This window comes from Populus trichocarpa, chromosome 9, assembly GCF_000002775.5.
Source record: "Populus trichocarpa isolate Nisqually-1 chromosome 9, P.trichocarpa_v4.1, whole genome shotgun sequence".
Taxonomy (NCBI): Eukaryota; Viridiplantae; Streptophyta; class Magnoliopsida; order Malpighiales; family Salicaceae; genus Populus; species Populus trichocarpa.
In genome coordinates this window covers 7,954,795-7,978,113 of record NC_037293.2, presented here as the reverse complement: position 1 = coordinate 7,978,113, position 23,319 = coordinate 7,954,795, and the positions used below count along the sequence as shown (strand labels likewise).

At 33.7% G+C, this 23,319-nt stretch overlaps 2 protein-coding genes and 1 long non-coding RNA gene across 9 annotated transcripts in view; 2 read left to right on the top strand and 1 right to left on the bottom strand.

Moving 5' to 3' along the window:
• Window positions 1-2,716: 2,716 nt before the first annotated feature.
• Window positions 2,717-7,467, top strand: LOC112328651 (uncharacterized). Its single transcript, XR_002983733.2, has 4 exons — window positions 2,717-3,461; window positions 3,868-6,547; window positions 6,648-6,706; window positions 6,803-7,467. It is a non-coding gene; the product is annotated as an uncharacterized LOC112328651 (long non-coding RNA).
• A 1,933-nt stretch (window positions 7,468-9,400) lies between these two features.
• On the top strand, window positions 9,401-15,731 carry LOC7469654 (inositol-tetrakisphosphate 1-kinase 3). 6 transcript variants are annotated; one of them, XR_002983775.2, is made up of 11 exons: window positions 9,513-10,177; window positions 12,001-12,082; window positions 12,318-12,350; window positions 13,400-13,520; window positions 13,648-13,740; window positions 13,964-14,083; window positions 14,177-14,353; window positions 14,707-14,762; window positions 14,866-14,950; window positions 15,180-15,376; window positions 15,473-15,731. XR_002983775.2 is itself a non-coding variant. In XM_052455896.1 (10 exons), exons 1-10 carry the CDS (start codon window positions 10,014-10,016, stop codon window positions 15,269-15,271), a joined length of 1,023 nt encoding a protein of 340 aa, XP_052311856.1. In that variant the 5' UTR covers window positions 9,514-10,013; the 3' UTR covers window positions 15,272-15,731. The 6 variants fall into 6 exon arrangements, 4 of the variants coding, with proteins under 4 accessions (XP_052311857.1, XP_024464466.1, XP_052311858.1 ...); XR_008060130.1 differs by having other exon boundaries at window positions 9,421-10,177; window positions 14,664-14,762; window positions 15,180-15,731; XM_052455896.1 differs by having other exon boundaries at window positions 9,514-10,177; window positions 15,180-15,731.
• A 1,635-nt stretch (window positions 15,732-17,366) lies between these two features.
• Window positions 17,367-23,319, bottom strand: part of LOC7478757 (serine/threonine-protein kinase TOR) — a 29,129-nt gene continuing 23,176 nt past the window's right edge. For both annotated transcript variants that reach the window (XM_024608695.2, XM_024608696.2), the window contains exons 43-57: window positions 23,158-23,271; window positions 22,871-23,074; window positions 22,557-22,637; window positions 21,252-21,326; window positions 21,105-21,171; window positions 20,859-21,019; window positions 20,574-20,747; window positions 20,293-20,421; window positions 20,122-20,205; window positions 19,539-19,600; window positions 19,388-19,460; window positions 19,149-19,283; window positions 18,555-18,728; window positions 18,210-18,472; window positions 17,367-17,826 (exon numbers count right to left, since the gene is read on the bottom strand). In XM_024608695.2, the coding sequence (XP_024464463.1) occupies window positions 17,808-17,826; window positions 18,210-18,472; window positions 18,555-18,728; window positions 19,149-19,283; window positions 19,388-19,460; window positions 19,539-19,600; window positions 20,122-20,205; window positions 20,293-20,421; window positions 20,574-20,747; window positions 20,859-21,019; window positions 21,105-21,171; window positions 21,252-21,326; window positions 22,557-22,637; window positions 22,871-23,074; window positions 23,158-23,271 (1,815 nt within the window). In that variant the 3' untranslated portion in view covers window positions 17,367-17,807. The remainder of the gene's footprint in view (window positions 17,827-18,209; window positions 18,473-18,554; window positions 18,729-19,148; window positions 19,284-19,387; window positions 19,461-19,538; window positions 19,601-20,121; window positions 20,206-20,292; window positions 20,422-20,573; window positions 20,748-20,858; window positions 21,020-21,104; window positions 21,172-21,251; window positions 21,327-22,556; window positions 22,638-22,870; window positions 23,075-23,157; window positions 23,272-23,319) is intronic.

Here is a 23,319-nt window from a genome sequence, read left to right as displayed (position 1 = left end):
ACATGTTGTATCAACTCTTGTTAATATGTTAAACATGTAAATCGGGTAATTATATTTAGATAACCCAGTAAAATACAAACTAAAAATAACAAAAAAAACAACTTAGAACAACTTGAGCTAACTCACAACCCATTTTATGAGACCAGGTTAGCCCATATAAAACAAATATGATAGATTGGGAAGTTTAATTCATAACAAAAACAGTAATAAATAATTAAATCAAAAATAAAAATAATTAAAAAAATAACTCGAGTCAATATGAATTGACTTGATAAACTCGTGACTTAGATAATAAAACTAAAATAATCTAATAAAAAATAAATCAAAAAATTATATAAATTTCAATTTTCAACAATCCCAGCATTTATCGATGACAACGAAAAAAATAACAAAGTAAAAAAACAAAACAAGGCATAACATTGTTGCATCGTCATCCAAGAACTATGAAAACTTTGTAAAAAACAAATTAAAGAAAACTACAAAGCTCGGTCTCCCAATCCCGGTATTAAATAATGAGATTGAAAAAAGAAAAAACGAAATACAAAAAGAAAGAAAAAAAGCATAGCATTGTTATGGTGAAAAGTGCTCCAACGCTATGCGAGGAGGTCAGCCATGAATTCGCCTCCTCTTCTGGCTACGTTAAAATTAAGCTCGTTAAAAAAATTGAAACCAAAGAGGCCGTCTTTCCAGCAGATGACATATTTGTTTCTGAGAATCACTTAATTTGTCGTTTGGCTTCCTAAATAATAATATTCAAAGAAAATCACTTCACATATGCTTATATTTTTAAAGGTGTTTCCATTCAATTTTTTTATATATTTAATTATATTTAATATATTCTTGAAAAATTATTATATCTTGAATTTATCTTTCCTATAAATATTTATTATTAAAATAAAAGCTAAAAAACATGGGAGTTTCATTGTAGTTCTACACGCAGTTTTACCCTGAATTGCTATAAAAAAATTATTCTTTTACTCTCGAGGAAGAAAAACTTAAGTCTTGAAGCTTAGAGGTTTGTTGGTCTTTTTCACCAGCTCATTAGTCGTTAAGAACATATTTTACCTCATGAAACAACAAAATTTATATCTATTAATCAACAACTTTCCTGACATTTCATATGCTTTTTAATAGTAAAAATATTTATTTGTACTCGAGATAAAAAAAAATGATTTAGCTGTTGGGTAAGGGTGTTTATGGTTTTTTATTATTCATGTGTATTGAAAGCATGTTTTTTACATTAAAAAAAACAAAAAATAAGTTTTGTCTTTAAGGTTATTTCGGTATTTTCACACTGATATTCTGTGTAATTAATAGGTTTATAAGGTTTTTTTTTATTTTTCACATTTTCTTTCTAATTTTTTATTTAAAAATTTGTTGGCGTATATTTCAAACGAGCCAGCTAGTGGGTGGTATTTACGTTATTCAGGTGGCACGCATGACATCACTTGATGGCTAAATCTAGTTATTCGTTGTCTCGCTGCATGCGGAACTGTCTCTTCTTCCACATGACGTGACGCGTGCAGGCGTGTGATGGTCGTATTGTCGCCGATAGTCATTTGTTTTTCTTTTTTTTTCTTTTTTTTCTCTTCTAACATGTAAAGTATATCATTATCCTCTTTGTTGTTCAATTTTTAATTTTAGTTCTTATTCTTTTAATTTCTTGTTTTTATTGCTTTGATGTGAGTTTTTTTTTCAATTTAGAAATTCAATTATAATTTCTCATGTATTTTGTTTTTCATTTCAGAGATCATTCTTTTAATTTTTATTTTTTTCAATTTAATTATTAATTATGATTTGTACATATGATATTTTTTTATTCGGTTCTTATGCTTTTGATTTGTTATTATTTTTATTGGCTATTTTGTCAAGGGTTTTATAGTTTATAATTTTATCTTTTATATCAAATTTATGATTTTTTTTCAATAGTAATAATATTTATTTCAATTTGATCATTTTTCTTTTTCCCTTTACTTGTTTCCTTTGCTTTTTGTCAAGAGTTTTTATGATTTTTAATTTTTTCATTCAAAACAAGTTTATGATATTTGTTATAATAATAATAACAATGTAATGATAATTGTAGTGGCTATAATAATAATAAGAATGATATTAACAATATTATTAATAATACTATCAATAATAAAAATGATAATAATAATAGTAATAATAATAATAATTTTTGTCAAGAGTTTTTATGATTTTTAATTTTGTCATTCAAAACAAATTTATGATCTTTGTTATAATAATAATAACAATGTAATGATAGTTGTAGTGGTTATAATAATAATAAGAATGATATTAACAATACTATTAATAATAAAAATGATAATAATAATAGTAATAATAATAATAATTTATTATAATAGCAACAATAATGATGGTGATGATAATTGTAATAATAATATTTATAATAATAATAATAATAATGATAATATCAACAACAATAATAGTAATAGTAGTAATGATGATGATGAAATTAGCAGCAATAGTAATAATAATAATAATAATAGAAATGATATTAATGATAATAATAGTAATATTAATAGTTTATTATAATAGTTATGATATTAATAATAATAATTGTAATAATTATAGTTATAATATTAGTGGTAACAACATTATAATTAATGTTTTAATAATAATAGTAATAATAATATTTATAATAACATAATCAATAATAATAAAAAATTATTACTACTACTACAAGAAATCTAAATCGCGTGGGAAAAGAATTGTGTTGGCACAGCGGATCCAAACTCTCTGCACTGTGGACATGCTTGATTTGCCTTTGCGCCTATTCGTCTCCCAGGCTCAGGGGTGATTTGGTCTTGGCTGCAACATGGTTTCGGGCTCTCGGATGGGGTTGCCATTGCCTTCTTTTGGCTTTGGTTTGTTCTCCCAGCTCTCGCAGTGCCTGGGTCCAGCTGGCTTGCGGGAGGCGTTGGCGGCTCTTTCTCTTGCTTTTCATTTGGGAGCTGGGTGAGCTGCGTTTTCTTTGCCCTTGGTTTCTTTTTGCTTGCAGAGGCTCCAGTTGCAGGCTTGGGAATCCAGGAGGCCAATTTTTTTTACCTGTCTGTCTTTGTTTTGGCTATAGCTGGGTTTAATTTTGGTTGGTTGTGAGTCTTGGCTCAGACTCGCGGGGGCGTTGGCGGCTTTTTTAGTCTGCAGAGGCTCCAGTTGCAGGCTTGGAATTCCAGAGGAGGTTTTTTTTTTTGCTCCGTCTGCCTTTGTTCTGGCTGTGGCTGGGTTTGGTTTGATTGGTTGTGAGTCTTGGCTCAGAAAAAGATGGCGCGCGACGATGACTTTGCATTTAATGTACACTGGACTGGGTACTTGGTCCTTAGGGGTGTTGCTGCTTATTGTATCGGATTGGACGTTTTCTAGAGGTGTAGACATTTAGTTAGGGGATTTTAGTTCATCTAGCCTCTCTTTGGGTCTCTAATGCTGTTGAATTGTATAAGGTTTGTTCTTTCCCTACTGTTTTGGTTTGTTTAACTTGCTTCAGTTGCTCTTTTCGTTGAACTCTGCTTGCTGTGTTGTCACTTCATGTACTACTTATGTGATTTTCTTTTTCTGTAATGCAACTGTTGTTCTTAGACTTGCCATGCCTATACGTCCTTTATTTTGTGTTAGGCAGGATTTTCATGCCTATCAATTGAATTTCGCCTTGTCTTTTTCCCCTAGTGTGCTTCTCTCTAAGGTGTAGTAGTGGCTTTGGTTTTTATCAACTCAGTTTCTGACATTGTTTGTGCTCGGCTGGTGTCTTTTTTTTCCCCACCTTTTATTCCTTTAATCGGTGCTCATTTCTTTTTGTTTATCTTCCTGGTTGTTTTGGATCCTTTTATTTGATTTGTTGTCTTTTATCAGGAATATTTGGGTTTGTTGGGGCTGTTTGGCTACTCTGTTGAGAAGCTACTTTTCCAGGTACTTTTGTTCTTCATTTCCCCCTGAAATTAACCTTGGATTTAATGATTAACATTATTCTGTTGTTAGGCCTTGAGTTGTCTGTTGTCTTTAGAGTGTTGACATATGCTTTTATTTGTGGATTGCTTGCTGCATTAGGAGTGATGGATTGATGAACAAATTTTTACAGGGTCCTTTTGCTTTAAAAAAAAACAGGCTCTAGGCTTCTCAGGGTTTTTTCGTTGCTGTTCTTATCATGGGGTTATGCATGCCTGTCGTGGCCCTGTGGTGAGAGCAGGCGCCAGTTTTGAGCAGGTTCTTTGTTGAAAAAAAAAAAATGGCCCATTGTGGCCCTCCATGCTTGTTTGTGTTCTCAACAAAGCCATACTCTACTGCAATTACTCAATATAACTGATTCCTTCTTTAATTTGCTGATTGACTCAGACTGGCCTCCTCTTTTATTGATTTTTATGTTGTTCACACATTTCTTCTTGCCTTCAAATATACTTGCATTTGATATGCTGCTTCTGACTAATTCATGAGCCTTACTGACTGCTCTCTGGATGCCTCATTTCCCGCCTCTCACCCTCACTACAATGTTAGTTTGCAATCACCACATTCCAATATACATTGTGCTGAACCCAATGATGTTCAGCTTGCAAGGCCAATAGCTTTTGCAGTGTATCACTTGACAGATCACTTCACCATTTCTGAGCTTCACAACTGCTTGGAAAAAATAGATTTAGCTTGCAGTATCTAGCAATTCACTTGCAACACTTTTACTTTTCAAATGACTTCCTGCATCCGCCACATGCTCAATTTAACAGTGATCGACTTGCTCTTTCTTTCCTCTTAATAATTTACGTTGTTGGGATTGGGAAGGACCACTTGAAATTCTATAAGGTGCATGCAGCCATTTTCTGTTTGCACGTTCTTTTGTTTATTACTGCCCATCTCATCTATTTTGTTGTTTTGACCCTTCATGTATATCGTCAATCATATGATACCTACCACTTTGTCTGCTTCCTTTACTATGTGCTGAACACAATTTTCAATAATCTCTTGCATCAAGAAGAAAAATTATGAAATTCAAAATCTTAGGTCGAATGGAGGTCCTTATTGTGTGTGGCTATGAAGAGCAAGATATTTCTCGTAAAAAAAAAACTGTCTTTAAAGATATTTCTTGTTGCTTCTAAAATTATTGTTAGTTGGGGTTTTGAAATGGTAGGTTTTATAAAATACGTGTGTGCGGTTAATATTATTGAGATAGATTTTTTAATGTAAAATAAATAAATAAAAATATTATTTTAATTTCTATGTAATCAAAGTTCAAAATACAATTATATATAGGATATAATGCTAAGAACAGAAATTAAGTGGTTGACTAAATAATTTTTTATTTGGTTTTAAAACAAAAGCCACAGCAAGATCTCTAATATACGAGTATGAATAGTGCAATATGTTTTTTCTCACATATAGTGCGGTGAATTTCTTTGTATATAAAAGAAATTTGATTACTTTAATTTATTATAATCATAACGTGGCACTCATTCTTTAAAAACTAGAAACTAATTTCTTGCAGTAATTATAATTTAGAAGTAAAAAGGAAAAGTTTACATTTTAAATTTGAAATTTGTGGCCAAAGTCAGTGGAACGGTTGCCAGCTGACCAGAGGTAAATCTGAACTTGAAGATGGTCGTAGTTGTAAACCAGCACAAAAATCTTTTAATTCTGACCACTTCCAGTCGCCCATACCTGGCAGGCCGTTACTTCGCCCTTAATAGGCCACATCAGCCAAATGGCCCAAATCCAAATCGTTCCCCTCCTCTCCCCGAGCAAAATCTATTATGGGATTTGCTTTGTAGCGGCCAGTCGTATTTTAAAGTATTTTTTTAAAATTATTTTAATATTAACATATAAAAATAATTCAAAAACACCATAAAAAATAATAATTTTAAGAAAAAAAAAATCAAAATTTGAAACCCTGTGATACAAACCTCTCCTTCCTTTTTTAACTTTTCAGTTCTGGACACCAGCAAGTTCAATGAACGAAAACTCCAAGGTTGAAAGGATTTCCTGTCTCTCTATTAAAATAAAATCTCCCAAATTGTCTCCACACTACAGTTCGAACACTTTCAAAAAAAGATAGTGCTGCCATGACTTTGAGCTATCAAATGATTACTATGTTGTCACAAGAGTCAATGCATCTCCGCCCAAACACTTGTTGTGTTTCATGTGCATCACATTATTATTTTGTTGTGGCCGTGATTTAATTGTCTCCGATCAATCCACATAAAGTCATGTTCTTTGGAGCATGATTTGCCATGTAAGAGATTAAAGCAGGAAACAAAAAAATAATAATCCAAAACATGAATTGATATAGTTGACCCGAGCAACTTTGTCAGAGAGTCTTGTTTTTTTTTTTCTTTTCAAAACAACATTGTTTGAAGTTGGCTCATGTCGACCTGATTAATCCAACTAACCTATTAACTTTTCATTGCTTGTAACTCACACAACTAATGTCCAAAATGGAGGTGTGAGCCAGTGAATACTCAGGCAATTCCAGATCGACATGATCTCTTAGGAAACCAACTTCAGCACTTAATTAAATCATTTCAGGAAACGCGCGACGCCTAATTTGTTGGTACATTTCGTTAGCATCAACTGCGATTCAATCCTTTTTAATTTTTTCCATTAAGTTTGGTGTTCTGTGCTAAGTGCTAACTATTTCATATCTTTTGTAGAGCAAATGAATTGTTGAGCTAGAGTCCAATTTCGGATAACTGGAGACATCTCTGCGCAGGTTAGGCATGTGACCAAACATTACAAGCTCTTTCTTTTCAATCTGCTGTAGCTATTACAATTCACGTGGAAGTTAAGACAAATCCTGGTCCTGCAGGCATTGCAACCCTATAGCTAGCTAGCATGGGAGGATCATGCAATTTACAACTTACAAGTATTTTTCATAGGAAACATTTGCATGCAGCTACAACAAGAGATCCAAGAGGATATTTCAGTTCCAAATTAACGCGTATACTTCCAAGAAAAACACAACTCACAGGATCCGCTGTTGCTCATACCAAACCATCAATCATGAATCAGCCAACCAAACCCGTTTCATATGAACTCGTTTGAGCGTTCGGGGCTAGCTCTTGTTACTGTACAAATAGATTGATTATCTCCACCACATATATTTTAAAATATTTTCGGACCTAATTATGCTATATCTTGAACTGGCGTTGACAGGAACAACTCCAATAGCATGCTGGCTGTTCTCGAAGTGGGATATGAAACTCAAACGTGTGGCACGTGTATAATGCGAAACATGAAGCATAGTAGCAAAATAAACAAGAGCTAGAAATCTTCCCCTCTCCAACAACAAGAGATACTTGCAGAGGCATGCTTCCTCTCCCTCTCTTATATTTTTTTTTTTTCTTGTTTTTGAGCAGATAAGGTGCTCCTGCACCTAACCAATTGTTAATTAGCACAAGTGTATGGTGTGATCAAAGATGAGAATATTGTTCTCTTCTTCTTATATCCAATTCTTAATTAATTCCCTGTATAGTTTGAAACCGAGACCCACTAATCCTAATTAAATTAGTAGATCATCCAGGGGACATCTACAATTTCAACTTCCATGTGCTGTTAAAATATTATCCAATTATTGATTCGCAATATCATTATGATCTCAAATACCTTTTTGTTGTTTTAGATGATTAGGAATCCAATACTCTCTTGCATGGATATGGTTCTTAGTGGACACTACTGAAAAGTATAAGATCGAATCTCATTAGCACATATATAAATACAAATTAATATAACGCATATTTAAAATATTGTACAGTTTGTCTTTCGGATTAGGTCTAATCGGAGGAGTTGTATTTAATTTATCATACTATTATATAGACACACACACTTTTTTTAGGGTTTGAAGTCCATTAATATTTTTGTAAAGGTACAGTAGACGGAGCAATCATAACAAAAAAATAAAAATAAAAATTCCAGTCAGGTAAACAAGAGGAGGGATGGCATGCGGTTGGAACTGTTTTAGTAAGAATGGTTCACGAGGCTCAATAACCAGACCTCATAAATATTTTCAAAATTCTGCAGCGTCAAGAATTTATCCTTTTCTAAAATAAATAATGGAAATACCATTTTAAGTGTATTATTTTGTTTTTTTCTAGCATACTAGCGTGAATAAATATTGACTTGTAAATAGAATAATATTGACTTGTAAATCAACGACTCAAACTTGCATAATGAGGACAACGTCAGAACAAATTTATTTAAATAAAAAGGAAGGAAGGAAGAAAGAACTATGGAGTAGTTTATTGATTAGAGATACTTTGGTCGATGATTTTAAGATTAAGGAAATTATTTATCTATAAATTAAATTTCATTAAAAAGCATCCTTCCTTCCCCCCCTCTGTTGGTCGAGCGATGACACATTTGATTTGGCCTGCCCAAGCATATTCTCTGCATGTTTCTGCAAGTATATTCCTAGCACGAAAAAGCATTTTTTATTGGATATCAAGAGACTCCAATAATCTATTCTCTAAGCAAAAAATAATAATAAAAAATAGAGGAGAATAAATTTGTAGGCCCCATTCTTTTGTTTAACTTTAGTGGATTCTTAATTAAGAAAATCCGTCAAGAAGTGAATAATCCTAACTAGGTAATCTTCTAATATATGTTATTGCCAAATTGGCTATTCTGTTTATATGGGATAAAAAACATATTATTATTATTATTATTATTATTTATTATTATTATGTGCAGGATATAAAGAATAAGAATCAGTAGTATATTGCAAATTTTTTATTAATCTTCTACATTTGCCTGTTAGCATATTGCATTGAAGATCCAATTTAGAGCTAACTGTTCTGGCAACTAAAATGATGTCAGGTTAAAGTATATTTTTTTTAAAAAAAACCCTTGATTTAATGTGAACTAGCTTTTTTTATGTTGAATTTAATAATTAAAAAAAGTTTAATCTATTTTTTAAAGATAAAAAACTATATTTATTTAATTTAGAAATTAAATCTAAATTTTAGATCAAATAACAAAAAATAAAATAGATATACATACAAAACAATATATAAAAATTAAACTAACATCACACTTCGATTATATAGTGATTAATTTTTATGAGTCGTACCATTTGTCCTTGAAACAATTTTGCCTACACAGGAGTGTAAGAAGACAATGAAGAAATAATATTTTGTCTTCGTTGATCTTGCATCGTCCAAGACAGCGAGGAAGAGTTTGTTTTCTTTTTTCTGTTTTTTCAATGCCTGGACAGGAGAGTAAGAAGACGAAGACTATATATATACACTATTTTAGGAGACCAAACATGTTTTTGTTTTCTTATGTTGTCATACACACACTACTTTTTATCAATCTTTTTATTGTTCTATAATACAGAAATTCCATTAAAAATAATCCCAGGATATCTAAATGAAAATCTGAAGAAACCATACCACCAGATCACAAATAAACTTTCTATCATTTATTATTTTGGAGCTCGTTCTGGAGTTTGGTGGAGTAACAGCCAGTAGGGGGTAAAACGAGAATATAAGAAAAAGCAACCTTCCAAATCCAAGTCTTTCTTATATATATAACAAGAAGCAGCTTCGGGTAATCCACACTCCAAATTCCAAAATAAAGCAAAATCACCTCTCTCCAACTTCACTCTCTCCCTCTGCAAATTGAATTTAATATTCCTTACAAAAATCCATAATCTCTGCAACTTTTAATTCAAAAAGACACACCGAGGCACGCTTACACATGTTTATAGCAACAACCAATCTATACCCTGCAAGAAATACTCACTGAACCGACTCCCAGCGCCACCCCTCTCTCTGTATCCTGACCGTGATAAACAGAGAGAAACGCAAAACAAACAAACACACGAAGATACTCGAAAAGAAATATTGAAATCATTCAGGTTCTTATCTTTTCTTGTTTTCTAGGGATTACTAATCAACTTACACAATCTTTCTGCAAACAAAAAAGGTTCCATCTTTTAAGAAAACAAGAGTAAATAGAGAGAACCCACAAAGCAAAAATTTGATCTTGTTGTGATTAGAGGGTTTTGACTTTTGCGGGCTATGAGGATACACGGAGAAATGCCACCTGAAAAAGAAGAGGAGGAGAAAGTGAAGTCGTTGTCTTTATCTATACAACAGCCACAGAAACTGGTGGTGGTTGGGTATGCTTTAACATCAAAGAAAAAGAAGAGTTTTTTGCAGCCAAAGCTTGAAGTTTTAGCCAGGTAAAATCTCACTGTACATTATTCACTGTTTACATTTCGCTGTTTCTACATCTTGATATCAAGTTTTAGTTTTATTTACATATGTGTTTCTTTGTAACTCTTGATTGCGGGTGTGAAGGCTTGCTTGTTCTTTTATGGCGTTTCTGCTTGGTTTTACTATACCTGAAATGGGTTGTTTGGGAATTCTTGAAATTTTGCAAATTTTAATGTCTTTTTTGCCTTTAAGTTTTTGGGCTGTGAACTTTTTTTTGGTGACCTTGTTTTTTAGCTGGAATTTGGTTTTTATTGCATCTTGCAGGGTTTTGCAGTGGCGGAGGGATATGTTGTCTCTGTTATAATAATGACGAACTAAAGCATTAAGGCCGGTTTGATTTGAAAAATGTTTTTTATAAATTAAAAAAATTTATAAAAAATAAAATGATGGAGGGACATGTTGTTTACATTAAAAAATAATAATTAATTTTATAAATTATTTTTTATATTTATTTATGATTAAAAAAATTGATCATTAGAAAATATTTTCTAGTTAAATAAAAATTTAATTTGATTTTTTTTTAATATTTTTATTTTGAACGTAAAATATTATCTAAAAATTATAAAAAAATAAAAAAAATTATTATTTATTGATTATATTAAATTTATTTATCAATATTTTAATTATTATATATTTTATTTTAGTTTATTTTTAAATTTTATTTTTATATTAACTTTAATTTTCATTATTTTTTTTTGTTTTTTAATTAAAATTTTTTATCTATCAGATTTAATTTCTATCTTTATTGCTATCTTTTATTTAAAATAATTTATAATTTTTTTTTTATTTTCATCCTTATTTAATTTTATTATCTAAAAAATTTAGCCTCCATTTTTTATTATTATTTATTTTATTTAAAATAATTTATAAAATTAATTAATTTTTTATTTTTTAGATTTGATTTTTTATGATATAGTAAAACTAAAAGTAATTTTGAAATTATTTTTTTATGAGACTATTAAATATTAAAAAATAATTTATTTTTTAAAAATTTACTTTTTATAAAACCAATTTTAAAAAGAAAGATACTTTCCGGCGAATAAAAGTGCCTTAGCATCTAGGGGTTACTTTCTAGGACAGAAATTGGACATGTTTTTTGCTTGACTTATCATTTATGCTTTCATTCCTGGGTGTCTGGATTCATTAGAAAAGTTAAAGAAAAAAATTGTTGGGAATATTCCACAATATATACTCTTTGGACTGTTCTTCAATGAACATAAAGTCAATGCTTGGTACTTTATTATTTAGTTTAAAAATGTTAAGACTATACAAAATTTCTGTGAATTATATATTCCTATGCATTTTGTGTGAATAAACTAGTTTTAAGAAATAGCTACGTGATGTCATCTCTTGTTGCCAACTTTACAACTTTATTCTTGTTATCTATCCATTTCTATTTTTTTCCTGTGTTTGTGCCTATCATTATACTCTGATAAGCTGCATTTCTATAATTTTATGATATTCCTATCATGTAGCTGCAATTTCATACTTTACTCGGTTTTATTTTGTCTGTAGTTATTTGTGCTGAAAAAACTACTGTGAATTCAGGTGGTTTAGAATAGTTTCAGGGGTCCATTGCGCCCCCCCCCCCCCCCCCCCCCCTTTTCTGTCATTGTACTTGATGAAGTTAATTCCTGTTATGGTTGAAAGAAAGAAAAGATCTTTTGAAATGCCTGCATCGGTTGGATGAAGGAAATTCTTGATACTCTCATAACTCAAGTTTCCAAAATGTTGCCTCCTTATCTTAAGGCATTCCATAACTATAAACAACTTTCTGTGCCTGGTGCAGAAATAAGGGTATATTGTTCGTTGCTATTGATCTAAACAGGCCATTGCTGGATCAAGGTCCCTTCGATGTTGTTTTGCACAAGGTTAGAGTTGGGTTTTTTCTCTCCTTATCCTCGCATTATTACCTTTTTTGAAAATATTTTTTTATGATTGAATAGCGTTTTCATTTGCATTTCTTGGTTGCCTCGGGTTAATGGTTTTGAATTTCTGATCAGACTGTATGTAGGCGAGCTTCTTCTTATTTTATTTTTTCCAGATATGTTCTTCATGTCCTACCAAACCTAGTACAAGTATCTCATTAGTTTATTTTCCTTGTAGCTGTTGGGAAAGGATTGGTGCGGAGCTATTGAGGTTTGTCATCGAATTCTGATCTCTTAATGTTAATTTTGTATCTAATTTTAGTACTGTATAATGAACGAACCGGAGTTTTTCAATGCCCAACATATAAATTGATGTAAAATAATTCCATCCATATGCGCTGGGGATTAAGCATGAATTAGAGGAAAATCATTGAAAAAACAAATTTATCCTCTTGAACCTGTAACTCTTTTAGTCTGACATAATGTGCAGAGCTTTGCACTCCCATCTCATCCCAGCATGGATCATGATCAGATGTTTGATGTTAGTCTCTTGAGAACTCTAACAAGCAAGGATTTTACTTCTGTGATCAATCTGGATGACCTTTTAAGTTTGGCGAGCTTAATTGCAATGTTTCATTCATCTCTTTTCGAAGTTTCTGCACTTTTTGCTGCCGGGATTTATTGGCTTGTTAGACTTATTAAACATTGGTCTTTGCAAATTGATAATATAATGGAACAATACATTTGAACTTCACAGTGTCTTAACTATAGTAAGTGCCTCTAGCAGGTCTTGAAGTACACCTTTTATAATGCAAGATTGGCTCACTTTTACTGATCAATTAAAGGTGATGCTACAATGTGTGTATTTAAATAACTTGTCTCTTAACCTTTTCCTTGTCCCCATAGCGTGTGTAGTGTGCATATTTAAATATCTTTTCCCTATCAGATTTTCTCTATAAAAAAGATTTGAGTGGTTATTAAGGTAATCAGTGGTCTGTGCTCTTGCATAACTGGTCCTTGGCATAGATGATTTGGATTGCAATATAAGGGCTCTCACGCCTTAGTTTAATTTGTACAACTTATATCTGTTGTTTTTATTACAGCCAATGGATTAGCTATTTTGTAATGTTTTAAACCATTACAATTATGGTTTAATGGCTACCGGATGCCTCAATTCACTGATAGTTACTATTTGTCTCAGCCATTATATATTTGTCTAATTTCTGTATTTTATTTTCTTTCTTTAATTTTTTTCTGTTCCTGCCTTGGGAAAGGAGTTTATATTTGCCTTTTATATATATATATTATTTCCTCTTGAAGGATTACAGGAAAAAAAATCCTGAAGTAGCTGTCCTCGATCCTCCAGATGCTATAGAGCAGCTACTCAATCGCCAGTCCATGCTCAATGATGTGACTAATCTCAACTTATCTGACTGCTACGGTAATCTTCTGCTGTTTTTATCCTCATTGTGGGGCACCTTTCTCTTCCAGCTTCCTGAACTATAGGTCACATGGAAGAAGCAATTCAGTAATGCTGACCAGATTTGCATTTATTTTTGTTTCTGCAGGCAAGGTCCGTGTTCCAAGGCAGATGGTAATTAATAACGATCCATCATCCATCCCTCATGAAGTTACCAGCGCTGGATTAAAGTTGCCACTAGGTAGGGTTTCTTTTCTATTTGCAAACTAACAGATGTCTAGCACTAGTCTCTCCAAATTTCCAAGGCTATGAGTTTATCAGGTTCCTTTTCTTAAGTTGATCGATCATCAACCTCGGAATTATTTTAGTACCAGTTGGATGTTTCATGCAATTTAATAAATGTCTGCATGGTTTTTCCTTACCCAATGTTGTTTAATTAATTTTCCTTGTGTTAATATTTTCAGTCGCAAAACCACTAGTTGTGGATGGAACTGCCAAGTCACATCAAATGTTTCTTGCTTATGATCAATTCTCCCTTTCAGAACTTGAACCTCCCTTAGTGTTGCAAGAGTTTGTTAATCATGGTACCATGTTCCAACTAATGCATGAAAATAATTCTTGATGTGCCCATCAGTGTTCTTTCTTAATTTGATTTTTTTTTTATCTTCTCATACTAGGTGGTGTTCTCTTCAAGATTTATATTGTTGGTGAAGCCATAAAGGTTGTACGGCGATTCTCTCTACCTAACGTTACTAAGCAAGAGCTATCAAAAGTTGAAGGTGTTTTTCGATTTCCGAGGGTTTCATCTGCTGCAGCTTCTGCAGATGATGCAGACCTTGACCCTTCTGTTGCTGGTGAGATTCTTGGAAAATTTTGCTTTTCAGTTTCAGGTTCTAAACATTATGATTTTCTTTCTTATTTCTAAGGATTCATTTGGTATCAGTTTTGTAACCAATTTATTTATTCAAATCTTACTAAGATATGTCATTTCATGCTTTTGAGGAATAAATACTGAAGCACTGAGTTTTAGCATGGGCCTTTGACCGCTTGGTTTATTATTAGAGCTGTAGAATATGATTGAAAACGGATTCTTACTGATGTCATGTTTCAGTAAAAGTGATTGTTCTGGTTATGGAGAGAACTCGCTTGACTGTTTCTTTGTAGGCCTTAGCATCTCCCTTACAATAACTTTGTGCGGATCTTGCAGAACTTCCTCCCCTTCCTTTACTGGAGAAGCTTGCAAGGGAGCTTCGTCACCGACTGGTAGATCCATGTTTTCTGTCTTTTTCTCTTTTCTGTGGTTGGTGAGGCGTTATATATATCTGGTTTGCTGTTACTCTTATCTACCATATTCTGCATTTTCTAGGGACTCCGATTGTTTAATGTAGATATGATCCGAGAGCATGGAACAAAAGATGTATTTTACGTGATAGACATCAATTACTTTCCTGGCAAGTATATAACATTTACTCAAGTATTCTATCTTTCAAGTTTTTAATTTGGAATATGACTCTCGTCTCTATCTGACATGCCTCTTGATGTTCTCGCTTGAATCTTCCCCACATTATGGCGCTTGAAGCATTCTATTTCAATAAAGTTTGTTTTGCATGCTTGCCTCTGTTTTACAGTATTTTTTTAGGGCACACAGGTGATTAAACAAGTTTTTAAATCCATTTGCAGGGTATGGGAAAATGCCAGATTATGAGCACATTTTTACAGATTTCCTACTGAGCCTGATGCAGAGCAAGTATAAGAACAGACCTGCACAATAACCGCTGAGAAACATGTATCCAACTGTAAATGATGTTTCTTGCAGGTCTAGATCTCCCTTGGGAAACTGAAGAACAGTCAATTTAGTTTTTCTGTAATACTGAATGGTATGAAATGTCCCTTGCTCAAGCCACATCCCTGTCAACGAGGTTCTTAATGCAGTTTCAGCTTGTTTATTATCTGATACTTTGTAATGTTTCTAGGCAAAATAAGCACAATACCAGATGCCCATTTGTGCGCAAGAACTTCAATTTGAGACAAATAATCACTTCTCAACTTGTATGAGCCATTGTCTCTCTAGTCTTGTGAGCACTCAACCTGCTCATTACCTCTGCTGAAACTCGCAAGGAAGCAAATTCTAATAGCCCATGAACAAGTAGCCCCAATCTCATTTCCCTCCCCTTGTATTCGCATGATATAATTGGAGATGAATGTCTTTGGTTATAAAATTTTCTTATAGACTTCTTTACATTGTTATATGTATATGCCAGGCAAATCAAACATCTCTGAACTGGGCAGTTGCTGAAGATAGCAAGCATTATTAGATTGCGAGATAAAATTAGGATTACCTGCACGAACGAGGTTTTGCTGAAATCTTTTATCTAAATTCTGTTGAGTTGCATAACTATATATGGTACTTAAGAAATAAACTAGAACTAGAAAAAGAACTAGAGGAAAAAATGATTCTGTATTGGAAACACCAATAAATGCACGTAGCACCTCCCTAGCTTGTTAGGCAACTACCGAGTCACCAGTCCGAGTTTTTTTTTAATTTAAAAACGAGGCTGTATTTATTTTCGAATATGGCTCCTCCCATATTATTAAGAAAAATGATACTATTTCACTGGAGATCGTGGCTAGCAATCCTGACAGAGAATATTCTTTGTCTATACACTTAGGTTTAACCCTTATGTACATGTTTATTATCCCCGTGATGTCTTACCTGTTTACTTGACTTGTAAGATGTTTAGTGGGTTCGAGGACTAGTTGTGGTGCGCATAAACTGACCCGGATACCTCGGATTATCAAAAAAATAAAAAATAAAAAAATAAAAAAAAAATGATACTAACATTTGTATTGAATCAATTAATCTCTATATGAGGTGGAGGACAGACGTGCATGTGGTTCGTACCTTTTCTGAGCGTTCTAAGCAAGGTGCTTGAGATAAATATATTAATTAATCGGTATTGTATCAGTTATATAAATATAAATTTTGAGTAAAATATTAATGATTGACATTAAACCAATGGTTAGATTTCCATGTTTGCATAAAATATTTGAAGAAAATTGAGGGACTTTGAAGCAGAGGAGAAGCGTGACGCATGCAATGTCTAATATGTTGATAGCTGGTACATATATTAAAAATTGGAAGACATGCACACAAACAAAACATATTAGAACTTCATATAATCAGACAGACAAATGACATTCTAAGTGAATGATGGATCATAATAGTTAAGATCATGGACCAAATCAATAAAATTATTACAAACAATTAAATTTATCCATATCAACATTTTAGCATATCATATTTAAAATGCGAGACTTTTCACATTAAATAGCATAGTAGTAATTATGAAGTAAAATAATTAATAATACATATATCATAAAATGATGTGAACAAACACAGTCACGTGTAAAATTTCTATTGATTTAGTTTATAATCTTGGAAAGCGAAAAAAAAAAAGGATGCGTAAATGTAGCAAGCTTGCAAATTGGAACTCTTAAAGATTATGGATATGAACAAGAATAATCTCTTGAATCCACCCGTCATCATCATATTGCTACAATCGTTGTCAGTACAACAATAAATTCCATGACATTTAAAGGAACATGTTTTTTTTATTGGTGCAATTATCTGTTATTCATATTTAGATGAATATTTGATTCCTTCAGTGTCAATATCCGTAATTTTAAAATTTCAAGAAGCAAAATTCAAAGTTTTTGTTAAGTTCACCGCTTGAAAAGCTTCATATTTGTCAAATTATCTGGTTAAATGCATGTATCAGATTACGTGGTCATACAATTACATTAAAGACCCGTGGCTTCTGTGAAAATGTTATTAAATGCATTTACATACACCAAGACAATGATAACTGACCAAATCACTTGATAATTTTCCACATAAATGGAAATGGTTGTCACGTAAATCACTTGATGCAATTTGCTAATAGGTTTTGTCAAGTTATAATTCAAGAAGTCACAACAGAAGTACCTGGTGGGAGGGAACTTGCTGTGAAATTCCATTTCTTGTGGATTGACAAGGATGGAATACAGAGCTACGCGCCTGCGTTGGTTCAGGTTCGACTGTAAACTGATTACATGGGAGAATAAATAGCAGCGCCTATACTGTGGGGAAGACGAAGATCATTCCCATGCAAGCTGCATTTGAAATCCAATTCCACTATATACAATATTATTTCCAGCATTCGTTTCTTCAAACTGTATCTATATACAGACGTTACAACGGGAGACTACTTCTCTTGAGGTCTACAGGGCTTGAGCTATGCACAGTTTATACAACAGGGTTGCTTCACCTCACCAAAAGGGACACCACCTGAAAGGCAGAGCACAAATATTATTAGTTAACAAAACCTGCCCAAGGTGGAGAGCTGTTCTTTCATTCAGTGCAAGATTAGAAGATGAAAATGGCAGAGTACAGGGTTAATTAACTCGAGGATGAAATTAAAAGTGAAAGCAAGTGCTTAATGCCATCTCCGTTCAGCTGTCATTTCTGCTAACAATATTTACGTTCTACTATCACCGAACTGGAGTTGAGAAAAATGAAGAAATTTACAGGGAAATTTCTTAAATGAAACCATGCATGTTATACCAACAAGAAGCAACATGTCATCTTCAAATGCATTGGTATAGAGCACTTTGAGATGTGCATAAAACAAGAGGGAATAAAAAAGGTGGGAAGGCAGATTGGCATCATACCCAACATAATTTTGGCACAGATTTTCATGCGACATGGCTTGAATAATTAACTTCTGAACTTGCAATTTAACAGATAAGCCATGATCTACTTCACGAATATCTCCAGAAATTAAAGAGCTGTGATCTACTGCATGTTGGATAGAGCTTGCAGATAATGAGGGTGTGGAAAAATCACGTCCAGTCAGTTTATTACTCATCCGGGCCATGACAACCACAGCACGTACATTCAAGACCTCATTAGCATCACCAAGCTGATTAACAGCCTACATAAACCCAATTGAATATATAAGCATCATCAAAGAACGTTATTGCAAAGGTTCTAACAACTGAGATATAAAATGATACCTGAAGAAGTTCTCTCTCACGAGCACCGCGTTGCGGTTGAGGGAGCTCTCTACTAGGAGCAGATTCCTCGGTATTCACAACAGCAGGGACATGACTATTGGCAAACATTGACATTTGTGGGACTTCATTAAAGTTGAAAAGGCGCCAATTGATGAGAGGATCATGAACAAAAGCCTGAAAAATAGGGGAACCAGATTCACTTACCTCGTTGTCATATAAACAAGAATCTACATTTTATTTTTAGCGGCAGCACTGAAAACCAGATCAATCATATATTAACCAACAAAAAAACCTTTACCTTTTTTTCTCACTGAACAGGATATATTCAATTCAATACTTAAAATTCTTAAAAATTAACAAAATGACTAATATAACTGGTTGCCCTACAATAAATAGTCTTGCATCATCTGTACTATTGCAAATTTAAACTTCTTGTACACTCATTGGTTGCTGTTGCTTACACCAGCATCTGCTGTTCTATTTATGTGGATTTTCAGAAGATATTCAAAGCTTGCAATTAATTCAATCTTTGACTTTTCCTACGGAGTAGGCACACAGAAGTACAAAATAGAACAATCAATTCAGTGTTCATACCTCCATCATGGCCATAACACTATCCCTGTGTGTTCGGAGAACTTGCATCACATTTTCACAAGTAGAGCGGAAATTGCCCTCTATACCACTAACCTCCATAGCTTTCACAAGCATTCTTGTCAAACGGAAGGGAACCTACATTGGAGAAATCATTTTAAGCATGCTACTGCATTTTATATTCAAAGGGGACAGTTGTGCATTAGGAATCGTATGATAAAGCAGTTTTTTCTAGAATGTACCTTCTCAGGAAACTTTTCCCTGTTCATTGAAGCTTCAAAGCAATCTCCAAAGTCAATATGCAAGATCTTCCCACTGCAAAACATAATAAGCATGAGAAAATCCCAAATAGTAGCACTTTTCCATCGTTGCTTTGTTCTAATCATTATCTACCTGTAGCGATGCAGCATAAGGTTGCTAGGGTGTCGATCACCTAAGCCAAGAAGATAACCAACCTGAATAAAAGCAATTAAAGTTAAATCATTTCCATGCTCTCAAAAAACCAAACAATTAACTATAAAGAGACAGTGAATTAAGAAAACAGGAATGTAGGCGACCTGAAACAAAACAGCAGCTTTCATTTATTTATTTGCTAGAAACAAGCAAGGTTAAGAAGCCTAGTAGACAAAAGAATGTGAGATGACCAGCAACAACTTCATTGTTTAAGAGTTAAAACTTAGAAATCCAACAGCTAGATGCATCAAGAACTTATTTCCTTGATCATTGCGAAAAGTTCTTATCCTGGAAAAGTTCAAAGGCAAAAGAGAGCCGTTGATTTTTGGATTATCTGCATGATTCCATTTTTTTTACAAGTTTGTTTGTGAAAACATACAAGTCAGCTAGACTGATGAAATAATGACATTTGTTGGGAGTTTTATTATTAATGGAATGGACCTTTAAGAAAGCAGTTAGATGATACAACGAAACACATAACATACTCATGACTGCTAAACAATAATACAAGGTGAACACATACCATGCTCATGACTGCTAAACTCCTTGTGTAATTTGTTCTCCTCTCCAGCCATATCTCAGAAGTGCGACTTTTTAACCACAGAACCTAGCAGAAAACATAACTTGGTGCACTGAAATAGTGTCCACGGGAAAGAAGAAAAAAATATTGATAAGATGAATTTTCATTCCATACCCTGGCCAGGTCATTTCCTTCAGTATTTTGAAGAGCATAATCAAAGACTTCAACTTTAGCAATGAGTGGTAAATTGTCATAATCCGGGGCAAAACTGAGCATGTATTTGTGCTCTTGATTTAGGGTGATCTGAAATGATTAAGAAATACAGGAATCCATCAGTTGAAGCTGTCTCACCACAAAATACTAACATAACCACACACTGAACAAGCGCATTCAAAAACCTCAACACCCTATCCCCCTATCCCGCCCCCAATACCCACCAATAAACTTTAATATACCTTTCTAGCATCCCTGTATTCTCGAATGAGTTGGTTTAGTGTGTCACAATTAGGAACCCATTCAATTAACCCACTGTTTGAAGATAACGGAATTACAGCATATCGGTGAATAGACAGATCCTTCTCTTCAGTTTTTCTTGAATTCTCCAGCAGAGTATTCACCAATCCAAATAGCTGGCAACAGCCAACAGGTTTTTAGCAATAACCCAGCAATGGAACCAAATAGCATCATCTAGCACAACATAGTACAATAATAAATATCTCTACGTGCAAAAGATAGATAACCTGCATGACACGTTCGTCTTGGCGCAAATCTTCATGTCCCTTCAGCAAGAAGGCATGATCTTCCCCATCACTTCCATGAATAGTCAATTTCCGGGGTCGCTGTTTTGATGTTATGACAACAAGCTCAGGTGCAAATGACGCTATTGTTACCACTGGAAAATCTGAAGCATGAGAAACCAAGTCAAAGGATTAGCTAGGAAACTAGGGTTTGATAATGACTTGAGTCTTCTAAAAAGTCCATCATACCAGCACGATATGTCCCAGGAACAGCAAGCTCCAAATCACGGCATTCTACCAGCTCAGGAGAAACAGACTATTTTTGCACAATCAAAGAGTGGTTAGTTCCAATTCAATAATGGGCTAGAAATTAACGTAAAGATATATCATTCTCGCCTGCAGGTCAAGAGTTGTCATGACTTGAAGCTGCTTGTCTATTCGTCTGAAAACATGATAATATAGATCCCATGCCTGATCAAGACATAGTTCACATCATTAGCTTGTGGTTTTGATACAAGCACACCTTCCCAAGCATAGCTTCAACTAAGCCTGCCTAACATGTGATTAAATTACTTCAGCTATGGAAAAGATGTTTCTCCTCTTAGTATTTTAGGATTATTTCTCGTTCTTCTTCTGTGCATATTTTACCTCAAAAATTCCTTTTCCATCAAATAATAATAATAATTAAAAAAACCCCTCATATGTGAAAGGTAAGTTCCACATAAAATGGTGAGGCCAACAATACTTTATAGGAGTGAATCTTGCGCAAAAAACATCATTCTCATAAAATGTGTGTTGGCAACGTGCATGCTAAGATGAAGGCGTGGTAACACAAAAAAGAGATGAGATTAGAAATTAACACATTTTCCACTGTACGGCAAACTGGAGATAAAATGAGAGAAGAACGCCTTAGACGGCCTGGGTCTGTCTAGAATAGGCCATTAAAGGCTGAAATTCAGAGGAATGGAAAGTTGACAGTGGAGGGATGAAAGGAGGTCGAGGGAGACCAAACACAAAGTGATGGAAGTGGTATTGAATGGTTAACTATCTTAACACTGAGACAAATTCGGTTTATGATCACAAATAATGGCACAAAAGGATCCATATAGCTGGCCCTGACTAGTTAAGGATTAAGGCTTCGTTGTTGTTGTCAGAATTTAAAGTGAGAGAGGGAGGAGGGAGTGGGGAGAGAGGTAGAGGGGGAGGGGTAGAATACAACTTCATCTAAACTTTGTCCTTACTGGACCAGGCTTAAACTACAATCTACAGTGGGTGATTACATGGAACGACAGATACAGTGTATGGTTATTATTCAAACACCAAAAATTGAAAAAGAATGGAAAGAGAGTAAGTTGATAAAACAAAAGAAAAAAAAAAAACGGGCTCCTGAATCACGATAAATAAGTCAGTTCACAGGTTTTAGAACTCTAATGAAACTAAGTGGCGCTCTAGATATTTGTTGATGCTTTTGATGTTTTGAAGTGAAAACTATGTACATAAAGGTAGTAAGGAAAATATATGTGTTTACGTATCCGAAAATGGCAACCAGAAAGAGGATATACTCATATGTCATGATTTTCCAACCAATTCATCCACCCCCAGGCAGATTCATGCACACATAAGAAAAGTTTAACATTTCTTAACCAGCACTAAAAACCTACAAAAAAAAATCACATATTTCACTCCCTCAAACTACCATACCTGAGTAAGCTCAGCCTCTTTTAGAGTTCTCTTGTACTTCATACAACACTCCCATGCTTCTAACAATTCATGCCGGTATGCCTGCGGACCATTTTCAGGAATTACAAATGGGTTTCAAGACAAAGGGAGTCATCTGATTCAATATATTAGAATAGCAACATAGCACCATAGGATAAAAAAAAGTAAGATCCAGAATTCAACAATTGAATTATGCTCAAAATCCAGAACAGTTCTAAAATAAGATCAAATGCACTAATAGTGGATATCAAAGAGCAAAAATATGTAATGACAAATGCGATAATATTAATTGAAACCTCAATGAATGCTCTCTCCTTTATAGTAATATTCTCCTTCATAGCACCCTCCTCAAGCATTTTATGAAGAGGCTCCAATGCCTTTAGCATTCCCTCAATGTTATGTTCACCAAAATACAAACGACTTGCTTCTTCCAGTCCCTCGTGCCACTTTTCATGCCAAAGTATCGCGACTCTAACTAGTTCCGATGATACAAGTTGTGCCTACATGAGAACGGAGACCATTATTAAGATAAACCAAACTGCAACAAACAATTAATCGATTGTAAATTAACCACTTAATTAACCTGGTCCACAAGCACACCACTATGCTGCCGAACTTTGTTTACCACTTCCTCAGCAGCTGCTTTACGTAAATTGCTTATAGATTTACAAGCCACGAGAAGAGGATACATAAGAGCCTGCAAAAATATCAATTCCTTAAACACATGCAGAGGTCCAGATGCATT

What these genes read in the sequence shown, in the direction of transcription:
- LOC7469654 (XM_052455896.1), top strand. Translation starts at nt 10,014, where the DNA reads ATGAGGATACACGGAGAAATGCCACCTGAAAAAGAAGAGGAGGAGAAA. An exon ending in ATTGGTGCGGAGCTATTGAG is followed by an intron (nt 12,351 to 13,399) that starts GTTTGTCATCGA and finishes TTCCTCTTGAAG; the next exon opens with GATTACAGGAAAAAAAATCC. An exon ending in CAACTTATCTGACTGCTACG is followed by an intron (nt 13,521 to 13,647) that starts GTAATCTTCTGC and finishes TTGTTTCTGCAG; the next exon opens with GCAAGGTCCGTGTTCCAAGG.